The 14,350-nt window shown below is 45.1% G+C and overlaps 1 protein-coding gene across 2 annotated transcripts in view; it reads left to right on the top strand.

Annotated features, from left to right (window-relative positions):
* Window positions 1-14,350, top strand: part of LOC119452946 (nucleoprotein TPR-like) — a 134,634-nt gene that overhangs the window by 70,154 nt on the left and 50,130 nt on the right. For both annotated transcript variants that reach the window (XM_037714907.2, XM_037714909.2), the window contains exons 29-35: window positions 108-317; window positions 4,708-4,810; window positions 7,039-7,131; window positions 7,915-8,048; window positions 9,933-9,997; window positions 11,652-11,863; window positions 12,797-13,075. In XM_037714907.2, coding sequence (XP_037570835.1) covers window positions 108-317; window positions 4,708-4,810; window positions 7,039-7,131; window positions 7,915-8,048; window positions 9,933-9,997; window positions 11,652-11,863; window positions 12,797-13,075 — 1,096 coding nt within the window. The remainder of the gene's footprint in view (window positions 1-107; window positions 318-4,707; window positions 4,811-7,038; window positions 7,132-7,914; window positions 8,049-9,932; window positions 9,998-11,651; window positions 11,864-12,796; window positions 13,076-14,350) is intronic.

Genomic DNA, 14,350 nt, shown 5'->3' on the forward strand with positions numbered 1-14,350 from the left:
TGATCTACCTTTGTAGCATAGCGTGCTTGTTTGTGCAGTCTCAAGAGAAGGAAGTTGTCAGCACACACTGCAATTTTTGTAAGTGCTGTGTCGACTGTGGTATGCAGGTGAAGAAGATAGCGCGCCACTACCGCAGCCAGTTTGAGGAGCTGAAGGCCTCCAAGGAGGCCCTGGAGAAGCGTTGCTCTGAGCTGGAGGAGGCTCAAGCGAAGGCCGAGACCGAAGGGGCGCAAGCACGCTCTGATCTGGACACCAGCGTGCGACAGCTCCAAGAACGCCAGGCCAGCCTCACCCAGGAGCTGGATCGTGCCAAGGCCGTGAGTGTGGTGACGCCTTCCTGTAAATGGACTCTAAAGAGAAACACTAAATCAGGGCCGTCATTTTGTAGCGATACCTTTGTCCATGTTAATACCTTCCGGCGCTTTTCGCATTTGTGAGTAGCTGAGTTCAGCACTCCACCCGGGGCAGAGCATCACTTGACCACTCTCACGCGCAAAAAGCGCCGAAGGGGATTAACATCGGGAAAAGGCATTGCTACAAGATTGCGGCCCAGTTTAAACTGTTTAAACTGATGAAGCGCTCTTTCAAAACCTTATAGTGTATGATTTCGTATGATTTCATAGTAAGGCATAGGTTACTAGAGGAGAAAATTAAAACTATAATTTCATTTTTGAATATCAGGCCGTAACCCCATTGCTGGTTTGTCAGTGTGACATGAATTTCAAAGTATTTTTCTTTTTTTTAAATATTTGGCCCATTATGATGCATTAAATGCTCTCAAAACTTGCTACAGTCCTCTGTTATACAGTCAACGACCGATTTTGCGGACGTGCATTTTTTCGGACATGCCTGATAATTCGGACGCCTTTGCGGTACTGCCACAAACCCCATCGAGTCAATGTGCAAGAACTTTGCAAATCTGGGACACAATAAACTGTCGCCTTCCGATTTTCCCGACTTTTTGCCGTGACCGCCGGTCCGAAATGCCATTAATTGTAGCCACCAACACCGCCATTTTGATTATCTTGCCTCCTCAAACCGGTGCCCTCGCACACAAATCCGCTAGTAGCCATAGCCACCACTGCGGCAACGCTAGGCCTAGCTACTTCAACGTTTGCTACCGAGCTTCTTTCTGTTCGGTGCCGTGTTTTTCATTGAAACAATTTGCCATGGTTAGCAATGGAGCCGACTCTGCCTTTGTAATCCTCGCCAATGTCTTGGAAGCTCGGAAAGCACGGAGTGCTGCATAATGCCGGTTCCTGAAAGTCAGCTTCGCCTCAATATAGCAATGTTATACAGTGAAGCGTATGCAAAGTATTGCGGTGAAGCATACCCAGAGTGGGAAAAAGCAATTGTCGCGGGACCCAGTCTCCTATCATAGTGCGAGCTATGATACGCCTAATGGTACGAGCTATGATACACCTAACGGTACTGGCAGGCTTTCAGAGCTATTTCAAACGTGCCTGTGGTAATTTGAGCCCTTGGGGGCAGTAAAAGGCATGCATTCGTTTTTTTGGACTGCCCGATTTTTCGGGCGTTTTCGCGGCCCCTAGGGTGTCTGAAAAATCAGACGTTGACTGTACCATGTAGTCCATCAAGACCAGTAAAAAATAGACTAGGCCTAAGGAGCAAACGTTGTTGAAATCTATGACATCTCACGGTGAGCTGGGGCAGGAACTTTCAGTCGGTGTCGCCATCTGTCTTTCGTTTTGACGTCTGTTCTGGTGTCTCAAGCCTCCTCTCATGGTAACAGTGGCTTTCTTGGTATTATAAAAGAGTAATGTACTAATAGGGGGTGTTTAAAATCCATGCCTCAGTGATGACTCTCTCTGAATAACAAGAATAGATCTCGAAAGCTATGCCTTTGCTGCCTGCATGTGCCGGAAGCGACTCGGGAGCCGGAAACTCGTCATAGACGTGCTTCGGACATCAGCTATAGAGTTCGACTTATTTTTCTCTTTATTGTCTCGTTAAGTCAGCATAACAGCACTGCTTTTCTTTGGGACAGTAAGGTCTATTATTATCAGAGAAAATTAGGGTCAAAGTGCATGGTTTGAATTTCGAGACTAACTTACCAGCATCCATGATGTCAGTTCTAATCCTTAGGATGCTCTGTAGATTTCTTTCTTAATAAACTTCTTGCAAGGCACTTTGAGATTGTTGCGACAGACACCGGCAGATGCCAGCAGACATCAAATGACTAGGGGAGTCGGCCCATAGCAGCTCTCACTTTAAAATTAGGCACCATAACGAATGCATACCCACAAACTCTCCTGAATTTTTTGTAAAGTGTATGAATTTGAGTTAGGTTTTACAATTTTACAAATGTTGCATCAAGTTTTATGAAATATGAATTCTTGCGAAAAAGTTTCGTCTGTCCATCCCTGAAATTTGTGTTATAAGTCTTCCCATGGGGAAGGAATGCCTGAGGAATACAATAGAACTTTGTTGATACTATCCCGTTTCGTACGATTTCCAGGCACCAATGTTTATGATCGAGAATACAAAAAATTCCTCAATACAGCTACGTTTTTTTATCGTGTAATGCATTCCTGGAAAATGTGATCTTTTGGCACTAACGTTCAGTACATCGCCAAACTGCGATCGTATTACTATGTGCTAATCAAAGATGATGATGTAGACACTTGGATTTAGTGAGACGTACCCATAAGAGGTAGCTGGTTGATCTGAGTACGAAGGCGTGCCGATTTTTATATTGGCTGAGTTCCGTGTTGGCCAGTGCTTGTTACCCTTTGTAAATACACCGTGTAGTTTACCTACTGTGCTTCCACGGAACATTTATTTGGTGGAGATGCTGGTCGCACCGCAACGTGACCCTCGGGTATTTTCTGGCCTTCGCAGTGAAGACGTGGAAGACGGGCTTGACCATTACTACAGGGTGAACGCTTACAACCATTTCGACGAGGCACACAAGCTCCGCAGTGTTGCTTTCTACCTGAGGGAGGTCGCTCAAACGTGGTTTTTCAATCATAAACGCGACTTCCAACCACGAACCTTGAACGCGACAGCACCAATAATGGTTACGCACCGAGTTGTGATCGCAACACGTGATGAGCTATTCGCACTTTTGTCTGTTACGCAGACTAGCCTTCTGATAACCCACCTGCTGCAAAGATATGCAAGCGTTTCTATGTTTTGAAGGAAAACTGGAAAGTAAAACTTCTTATGTAATACATTAGACATTGCCGGGAAACAGGCCCACTATTTAACTGAGAACCTCATTGGTATTCAGTACAACATAACGTCACCAATTGTTTAGCTTCAGGAGAGAAAAAACAAGAACATTCCATACAGTAGACACCATTTTATTGAATAAGTTTGTTTTTTTAGGCCTAAACTGAGCTGTAATCAGTGCTGGCACACTCATTTGGAGCTCCTGTACATCTTGATTGCTATGTACTTAAGTTACTGATAGCTTGCTTCATTCTTGGTATGCAATGCTAGGAGACTCCTGAGCATGTGCAGCATAGTGTTTTCTGGCCGAAAATTAGCAATTTTTTGATATTCTACATTCCAATTAAAATATACTACAGTTGACTTCCTTTAATTCAACCCTCATGGGATTGACAAAATAGATCTAATTATCTCGCGATTCCATTTATACAGGATGCAGAAAACACCAAATCGGACCACTGACTAAATTACTAGAACTTGCCCGATTCTAACACTCCTGAATCAAACAAGCGCCCACTTTTTACGTGTCTAAAGTAGAGAACTAACGTATAAATGACATTAAAGCTCCTAAACATAGCAGAAATCTAACGCACACCTGATTTTTTAGCAATAAATATGTGTGTTGCACAATGGTAGCCGGTTTCCTAAAGTCAGCTTCGCCACAATACATCTGTGTTATGTGGTAAAACGTACAACCGTCGCGAAGGTCGTTTGGGTTTCGTATCCGTTTGCAGCACGCAGGCGGTTTCCATCCAAATTTTGGGTACATGTCGTATTCAGACATTGTGAGGTACGATTATTGCTTGAAAATCTTTCTAGGGCTCGACGAAAATAGGCTTTTTCGACAGGAGATGACGTTTGTTCAACGCATTCACTGTCCCCTAAGCTTTGCCGAGACAGACGCTGCCACTAAAAAGGTCGCTGTCATTGGGGTTATCATCGTGGTCAGGTTCGTGCGTGCTGATTAGTCAAGTTCGAATTATCCGATGAAGGCCAATCTTACGATCAAAATAACCAAAGTTTGGGCCTATAGAATTGCATGGACGCCGTTGGCTGGCACCTTTGGTTGGGATCGAATTAATCGGAGTCGAATTAACGGAAGTCTACTGTACAGTGGAATCTCGTTGATGCAATCTTCACGAAAACCGGAAAATGAAACGTCATATGAAAATCGTATTATCTGAAATGCATTGCTCCTGTGAGCCACTGGCCGGGAAATAAACAAAAGGCGTATTATTCCGAAAAACGTATTATGCAGAATCGTATCGATGAGGTTCCACTGTATTCGGTGTTCGCACACCCCTGTTGAAAAGGCTTCTGCTGAGGGCAAGCTCATAAAAGAAGCGTTACAAATTTTCAAATTCGCAGGTTGACAAGCATAGAAATGGACTTAATCAAAGTTGCGGCTGACAGATGCATTTGTTTGGCGAGTGCTTGTGTACTGACTTTACTGCAATAACTTACTATGCAAAGTGGTTGCAAAAATGTCTGAATATGCTTCCTTGTATGCAGGAGAGTGTGCAGCTTGCGTCCGAGAAGGAGCAGGCGAACAATGCGGCCAACCAAGCCAAGGGCCTCATTGTGCAGGCACGGAAGCGCATTGCCGACTTCAACAGTACGTGTGGGATGTTGAAATGAATTCTCCTGCATTTTGTTATCCGGTCAGCTAGCTTTCCCTTAACTCTTGATTCACTGCACTCACTGTTCATCGGTGCACAAGGCCCTGAGGGCCACAAAGAATGTTGTTGCTCTGTCTGTTGATCAGACGTTCATCTGCATTAATACATCGCCAGACCCGGGACGTCGCAAAATCGGGGGATGCTTAACCAGGGTTCCACTGTAACATCTTGGGTTATTAAAGTAGGTGGATGCAAACATGACCTATTTTTTAAATTTGTCAGAGTGAAAAAGTGTGAACGTCTTCTGAATTAATAACATCTCTTTGGAATGCATGGCTTATGGAACATGCCCTGACAAATGCCCGAGCCAAGCATTGCAGTTTTATGTCGAGTGCAGAATGAACCGTTTAGTGTTAGGGAGCAGTAGATTGATATGGTTATTGTGTGTTCAATATTCCTGTACTGGGTTTTGTCACCTGCTTATTGTTGCAGAGATTAACGACTCCTGTGCACAGGGGGACAAATGGTGGAAATGAGAGTCTGACAAGAATATGATGCAGTGGTTACTTTATTTTATGCATGATCTGTAGTACAACGACTCTTGCTATACAGTCGAATCCCCCTACAACGAATACCACTAAAACGAAATTACCACCACAATGAAGATTTTCCGATTCTCCGTCAGCTGCCCATAGAAAGTAATACAAAAAAAGTATCTCCATAACGAAGGTGTTTTATTCGGTATTTCCGCTTCAAGTGAATTTTTCAAGAACGAAACTGGGGCTGAATTGAAATTGGAACTGCCGAGTAGTCAAATTAGAAGGCCCTTCCAAAGCTGTGATGATCGTATGCCCGCTCGAACGAGGTTTTCGCGAACGACATCAAGTTCAAAGTACCGATTTACGCCAGAGACTGCACGAGATCACCACAATCGCTGCCGTTTTCTGTGGTGTGTGTGTCCGGTCGAAATGGCTAAACATCCAAAGCACAGCGCTCGCGCCTCTACCGGCACTAGTTGCACTTTGCCCACATCGCAGATCGCTTTGAAGATGATTCTAACGTCTCGTTGTTTGGGGAAAATGACAACCCACTAGACACACAGACTCTGGCTTTGAAAGTAATGGGTCCTTTTGACCTCATCTTAAAAGTTATCAGAGCCCAGAACAATGGCATTGCGATAGCTCTTTTAACGGACTGTGAGACTCGCGTAACGCCTTTGCTTGCCGTGAAGCGCCAGAAATCCAGGCTGACCGACTTCTGAATATAAAACTTCCGGTAAGCGCAAGCTTGCCAAGTTTGCCAACTCTGTCATAAATATGCAATGAAATTGTGATAATTCAAACCACTTCGTTGCGGCGGTGCATGGGCCACAAAATGAGTGTTTCACGCTTGGCTGGGCACGCGCATTGAGTTAGGCGTTGGCCGCAATGTACGAAAAATGCTGTAACAATGGCGCGAAATGCGTTCTCTCGTGAAGTTGACACTTTATTGACCACCTTCGGTACGTCTCAACTTTTGCCCCCACGCCATCGCAAAGATTTCCCAGACGATGGTTTCGTTTTTGTTTGCGGCTTTGCCGTTTGGCGTATGTATATACATACTAATTTCGCGTCAACGAAGTTCCTCCACAACAAAATTTTTCGAGTGTCCCATGAATTTCGTTGTAGCGGGACTCGACTGTATGAGCAATAAATGTAGAGCAAACGATGATTTCTGGTAGCAGTGTCTCACTTTTATGCAAGCTTGTCGCTTTCAGTCACTTTTCACATTGTGTGTGTGTGTGTGTGTGTGTGTGTGTGTGTGTGTGTGTGTGTGTGTGTGTGTGTGTGTGTGTGTGTGTGTGTGGTCTTCTCTGTAATGACTCGCCCGATTTTCTTCAGCCAACCTAATTTTTTTCGGTATTTTTCTTCTGAATTTAATTTTCACTGCTTTTCATCGATGTATGGCGACATAGTTTTTGTCTCTTCTCAATGCATAACCAAATCATCTTGGGCACTGAATGTTTTAGTGGAAAAAGAAACTCTCTGCAATAAGCGTTTACTCTTGCCAGGGGCATTTTTATTCTGGATTTTATCGGCGCTTTTTTCAGTTCTTTGATTGGCTCACATAACCACTTGTGCTGAGTCGGCCACTCTCTTTGTCAGTTTTACTCCTGGTCTTGTGGTGAAAAATTGCAGTTTCATTGTTCAACTCGCATTGAGTCTGTGTCCTGTTTTCCATGCAGCCAAAAACGAGGCACTGACCAAGGAGAACCAGACGCTGAAGCAGAACCTGGAGGGTCTCAACCAGCGCATCGCCTCCATGGAGCAGATGAAACGTAAGCCACTATAACTTCATTTGCATAAATGTCATACCAGTGCACTCGATACGCCGGTGCTCCATGTTGACTCCTTAAGGACTCATTTTTTTATGGAAAAATGTTACCATTATGGCTAATTTTTTCTTATAAAAGCAGCTTTTGCCATCTATGCTGTGAAAGGAAAAACACCCTTTGACGGCGTCTGTTGATCTTTGGCCATTCAGCAAGGATGGCCGAGATACACGTGATGAGAGTGAAAAGGTGAGCCTATCATAAGCCAAAAAGTAGCAAGGGCATTCAGATTCCTTAAGGGGCTAATGTGATGCACCAGCGTTTATATTTGGTGCAAGTTGGCTGCTTGCACCAAGGCTCGAAGCCAGGAGGATCAAAAAACACTGAGCAAGTGATGGCATAGTCAGAGAGGCGCAGTTAGGAAGTGGGCTTAGACAATTTTGCTAAAGAGTGCAAAGGTTTTTTGGGCACTTTGGGTTGAAGGGTTAAACACTACTGGCAGGTGACTGTGCTCGTATGGCCTGCATGCTTATTGAGTTTCAGGCTGTTGTTTGCAGACCCTTTTCATAATTCGCATGTGTGCTTCTCTGCACTGCACCCAACTAATGGTGGCACCTGTCACTGTTCAAAAGACGGGCAAACTGTGCTTGTACACAATGCCGGAATGACTACGCCGCCATTAGGTGAGCCAACTGCTTCGCAGGAAAGCTTGCTTCACAATTATGAAAAGGGTCTATATTGTGTTAATGGGAATCAGTCTGAAAGGATTCCTTTCATTGTGTTCTGCAGAGGAGACTGCGTTGCGGGAGAGCAGCCTGCGGTCGCAGTTTGAGGGGCGGCTGCTGCGCCAAGAGAAGGAGATGCGCGACACCCGCGACGCCCTCGACCGGGCTCAGCGCCAGGTGGATGAACTCACCCAGAAGGTGAGCTTCAACAGGAACTGGGATCAATTGCCTAGGGAGTTCGCGATGGACTGTGGACTGATCTTACTGCAGTGTTGTGTTGCAGCATTGCAGAGAGAAATTCGCTGCACTCAATTGGGGAGTTCACTGGTGGATTATTTATTAAAGCGAAGCTTTCTATGTTTCACTTATTCATCTGTGAGCGCCGAAAACGCACTGCAGGAAAGCCAACTTAAACAATTGAACTATCTGGGGGCACAATAGAACAATGGCGCACGACATACGTATTGTAGAACACTACAGTTTACATTCGCAGTTGTACCGATAAATACAATAGGAACTGCAACGCCACGCTACCCAGATGAACTGTATGTATCTGCATTGTATTACGCGTGTCAGGCAATGCATTCTCGGCCGTCACCATGAGTAGGCCGTGGGTCCAGCGCACGGCAGAAGAAAAGGCTATCGTTTGCAAACGTAAGTGTGAGCACGATTGTGCCCGTAAGGCCGATCCCGTGTATCGGCAACTGCATGCAGTCAGTGAAAGCGTGAGTGTGTGCGTGTAATCAACGGCTACACATTATCAAAACTAAAGGCTATTTAACTCAACGAAATGTGTCTTCATTCAATTTCAACGTTCACAAATTACAATCCAAACAACAAGCAATCAAATCACATGTGCGTCGCAGCGGGTCACTCAGCATTTCTTGGGTTTGTTGCATGGTTGTTGGCTTTGGACTTTGATTTTGATTCAGGTTGCATGGGAGAAAGCTTCGCGTTCAACCATCGTTCTTTAAGAAAGGGGCTTTGATCGTTTTTATTTAAGTGTAGTATTTTAAATACCACAATGCCATTTGTCAGTCTGTGATCCATTTAAACTGTTCTGGCACATCACACCTTAAACTTGAAAGACTGCCGCTGCAGCTCCAGCATGGTTATATCTACCCAATGTTGCACAGCTTGGTTTCTGAATAGACTTGAAAAGTATAGACTTGGAAAAGTTAGTTTAATGCATTCTTTAGCACATTTTTTTAAAGCTCTGGACATTGAGTATTTGAAAAGCTTGTATTCTTTAGTCATTATTTCAAGCAGCCAAGCACTTGTATTATTTATTTATTTACTTATTTATTTTAAGTCAATATGCAGCATTGTCTTGGGACATATGGCTAAAGGCATTGATACCTCATTAAGCCATGCTACCCTGAAGGCAACAGCAACAATACAGTTTTTGTTGAGATATCACGATGAAAAATAAATGCAAATGTTAACCTTTACACACGTTCATTGTGATCCAAATTTTAAAAAATCACATTATCCGGAGAGGCAATAAATATCACATTAAAGATTTACACAAGTTTTAAACAAGCAAGACATTACACTGTATTTAATTTATAGGGCAGCTAATGCACTGAAGAAATAAATCGCAACTTTATCACTGAGAAAAAGATCCTTCATAAAATTCTGAATTTTTTATTGCAAAGGTGGGCGTTGTAAATGTCTGTAAAATAGCAGGGTACTCATTTGGTAAATTGGCAATTTGTGAACCTAACATTTGCTGGCCATAGTTGGTGCAGGAGCATGATTTCATTTTCAAGTTATGCCTGAAATTGTTTGGGCGGTCTTTTACATAGTATATTTGCTGTAAGAAAGGATTTAGGTACCTGAGAAGCTTGGCAAAAGATTTCCAAGGCTAATTTATATTTATACAATTTTTTGATGTTCAGTATTGGTGTTTTATGTTTCCTTCCCTCATGTTACTTTATTGATGTTTTTAAAAAAATTGTCCTTCACAGCTTTGTGAATGTGCAATTACTCGTATTATCATGCCAGGCGTGACTTGTGCCAGGCCGTTTGATTGAGCAGCAACTAATTGGGATTGATTAATTTTTGGGGAAAATGGCGCAGCTGAATCAGCAGCAGCAGAAGCAAGCTAAACCCACCATGGTAACTGCGCCTGTGGAGAGGACAGGGTGAGTGGACTCAACTTTGCGTTTTTCATGCTAATTCACTTCCTCTTGTCCAAGCTTCCATGTGCACACCTGCCAACTCCCAAGAATTTTCCGTTAAGTTTACGAATTTAGGCTCGTACGGTTCTACGAATGTTGCGTCAAGTTCTATGAAAAGTTTTGTTGGTCTGCAACCATATTGTTGGAAGTCTTCTGATGGTGAAAGGACACCAGAGGGATACTTTTACTGGCATTGAGGTATTTTGCTTGGTTTGTTTGGTGTCTTGAGTCAGGTGCAAACAAAAAAATTTGCTTCGCTGTAACCGATACCATGTCGGATCCCACATTTTAGGTTTCATGATGTCTTTCAAATACTCACTGAAATAAACCACGACCAACCAGGTATTACCTTTCCTTCACTAAACACAATATTTTGTTACATTCATGTTTGCTTACCAGGGCTTGACCCATTCAGTTTCGTCCAGTGGTGTTCTGTCACCCTCTTCTTTTGTGCCTTCAGGGGTGGGACTACTGCACCAATTGCGCCATTTTGATAATTCAGATTGACCTGCTCCAAACTGCTTCAAAATGAATTTTTTTCTGCTCTAAATTGCTCCAGAATTAAATTTAGTCTGCTACAAGATGTTCCAAAGTGCAGTTTTGTCTACTCCAAACTGCTCCAAAATGCTCCAAAATGCAATTTTACCGTATTTTTCGGGCTATAAGTCGCACCTTTGTATAAGTCGCACCCCCCTCAAAACGGCCATTTTTCGAGGGAAAAAAAAACGTATATAAGTCGCACTGATGTATAAGACGCACCTGCTCGTTCGGTAAGTGATTTTAAAAATCGTTGAGGATCAGGTCGCGAGGAAGTGTGGCGAAAATAAACGCTTGCAGCGGTCGCTGCCTCTCCACGTATACCGCGGTAGGCAGTGCGTGCAAGCGCCTTTCAATGTCTAGACAATACTTTTCAAAAGTATTTTATTCTGATAGCATGAACAATGCTAGTGATGGTTTACATCACGGCATTCAGTCAAAGTTGTCGAAGTCGAGATGATCTCCTCCAAGTCGCTGACAAACAATGCAGCTACTTCAGGTTGCAGTTTCACTGGCACATCACTGCCGTCTTCCGACTCGCTAGTATCCAACTAAACATCGCAGTCAGCCGCGAACGGGATCAACCCGGCCTTTTGAAATCCTGCAACAATTGTTTTCTCAGAAATTGAGTTCCATGCCTCATTCACAATTTAGAACAGGCGGGCGCTAGCGCGTGCTAACAATTAGTAACAAGGATTAAAACAATAAAATAACAGTGTGACTAAAGAAAAGATGCAAAAAAAAAAAAAAAAACTGCTGTGCATGGCAGAAGGCGACGCGCGGTGGAGCGTCATTTGATGTCCGCTCGAATAGGGGTGGGGCTGTAGCATCCAATCCGATTTTGCCTTTATATAAGTCGCACCGTTATATAAGACGCACCGACGAAAAAAATCTGAAAAGAAAGCGCGTCTTATGCGTCGGAAAGTACGGTATTTGCTCCAAAAATTGCTCCAAAGTGACTCTGGGCAGTCCCATCTCTGTGTCTTGTAATGCTGCGATTGGTTTATCACCAAAGCCAGTGTGTAATGCTGACTGTCCCCATAATCCATTCCGATCTGACTCTTGTAAATCACGTGTGCAGTGGCCACGGAAGCGGTGCACCTAGCGAACCGGTGACGGCCAATGTGCGCCCGCTGACGCCACCTCCGCAGAGTGCAGCTGCACTGCAGCGCCCAGGACCCAGCGGGGCGCGGCTTACCCCTACTGCTAGCATCCGGCCCATCACCCAGGCTGCTCGCCTTGCTGCCGTGGCACCCACCGCGGCCCTGCCCGCAGCTACTCCGCCTCCGGAAGGTGAGTGGCTGTGGTGCCTGCCTGGGTTTGAATTCTGTCCTCATCGCCATTGTGTGTGTCATCTGTGGAAGACCAGTCAACGGGGCCAGAGGAGACTGCGTAGGGCAGACAGGCAGCCATGACACTGAAATACATGTGGCCTGGTAGTTGATATTGAGCTGGAAAATGAGCAAATGCACCCTGGATGAACAGCCATGGGGCATAAGTAGCCTGAAAGTTGTTGATCAGCCATGTGGCAAGCGGGGAAAAAGCTCAAGGAGCCATCTGTTTAGCACTAGTTAAAAAAAAAGGCTTGTTCATTTTGCAAGTAAATGCTATATATCTAAAGCTCTGATGTCGAGCGTCATTAAACCGGATCTGTGAAAAGGAGAGAAACCTGGGCAAATTGGTAAAAACTATCGGAGCAGCAAAAACAAAGGCAAGCGACGCAACACGTGCACTCATGCCTGCTAATTCCTTGAGGTACATGTGCGGTCGCATGAGGGCTTTGAGGCGCCTGGGCTGTCACGCGAGAACTTTGTGGCGCCTGAAGGTATAGATGCTGTGGTCGGTGGTGGTGCTCTGTCATGTTTCTCCGCAGTCTGGGCTGATGATTATGGGGCACGTTCGTTGCCCAAGTCTGCTGCACATACTTTTTCGAAATGTGGCATTTCGTCTTGCCAGCTCACCACATTTTACTTCAGCCAACTCCCACAGTGCTAGGGGTCTCATAATCGTTGATAAAAGCTTAACGATAATTTGTGTTGGTATAGCCAAAAACCATTGTCAGCGTTGGCAGTGTACTTCTGAAGTAGTGCTAGTGTGTCCATATGACTTCTGTCGCCCACAGAAGCGATCTGCCTGCTTTGACACTCATACTTGGTGCTTTCTGCAAGAAATTTTTTTTATCCAATGCTTACACACTGGCTGATGTGTCATGCTCTCTCGATGCAGTGGAAGTACAGAGCCCAGCAGTGTCAACAGCACCGGCAGCACCAGCAGCAGCTGCACTGGCAGCGGCAGCTACAGTGTCCACTGCGACGGCATCCACGGCAGTGTCCACTGCGGTGTCTGCAGCAGTGTCTGCATCAGTCCCTGCGGCTGTCTCCGTGTCGGTCGCTGCTGCAGTGTCTCCTTCGCCTGCCGTGCAGCAAGCCGAGGTGCAACCAGCCACGGTGGTCGTGGCACCTGTTCAGGAGGCCACCTCTGCGACATCCGACGTCTCATTTCCCGGTAGGCGCCAAGAATTTTAATGCATGCCGAGTTGTACATTTGAATTTAGGCAATTCAAAGTCTGGTAATCAAGCCAGGTATTAAAAACCAATGTTACTAGAACCAACTCAGTTTCCCAGCTCCGCATATTGGCCAGCGCAAGCATGTGGGCCACGCGGAGATCACGAGAACTAACGGCGCTGCGGTCGAGTCCGGCTACCGGTTGGCCGCGTCGGCTGCAGCTGCACGGCAGCTTGGTATTGCACACGCGTTCGCTCGTCTGTGTCAATTTATTAAGGCAAAAGCCTTATGTACGTCATCTTTCAGTCGTCCTTCAACGTCCTCGAGCGAAAACCGTGTCGTCGAAGTGAAATCGTGCACGATGACGGCTCGGTGTAGTAATTCACTTACTACACCGCCCCGGCATCTTGTCTTACCTATATACAAACGCTCATGCAACAATTGTGATGGTGTGCAGATCATCGTCTTCATCGTCTTCTATGAGTAAGCAATGCCCATGCAACAATTATGGTGCGCGGGTCACTGTCGTCATCATGTTAATTAAAATAAAGTTAATTCAGGCACTCTAACCCACGCCTTTCGGTGGGAGTTTAACCCTTGAACTTATGTAGGAGTTGAACTCACCACATTTGGCATTAGTGCGAAGTTAATTAAGGCACAGTTAATTAATGTAGAGTTAATTAAGGCACTCGAACCCACAATCTTTGGTGGGAGTTGCACCCGCGACCTTTGGTGTTAATTAGGGCAAAGTTAATTAAGGCACAGCTGAACTTTACCACTTTGCCTAGAGTGGCAAAACCCGGTGCAGAACATGTCAGCATATCGCATACTCGACACAAGCCAGGCTTCACACCTCCTCAGACCAGCACGAACAGTCAAACCTCCGAATGAACTTCTGCAGGACGCAACGAATTCGCAGCACCATAACAGCCACACGGGCCGCAGCCGCAGCAAAGGCACGCAATCGGAAGCGCTGCCTGTAGCGCGACTCGATCGCAGCGCCATTAGTTCTTGCGACCGTCACGGCGCCCGTGTTTTCAGCGGAGCTGTGAAACTGAGTTGGTTCTTGTAACGTTGTTGAAAATCACACCAATTCATAGTTCACGGGTGTTTGTGACAGATAGCCCAAATGGTAGCAGATGAGGAAACATTCATGGAAACACTATGTGTGGTTATTTTTGTAATGCATCTAGATTTTTTTCATTGGCGTGCGAAGATTTGAAATTTTGAATATTAGTGAATTTGATATTTTTAGCACAGTCAATTCTCGATACA

This window comes from Dermacentor silvarum, chromosome 5 (genome assembly GCF_013339745.2).
Source record: "Dermacentor silvarum isolate Dsil-2018 chromosome 5, BIME_Dsil_1.4, whole genome shotgun sequence".
Lineage (NCBI taxonomy): Eukaryota > Metazoa > Arthropoda > Arachnida > Ixodida > Ixodidae > Dermacentor > Dermacentor silvarum.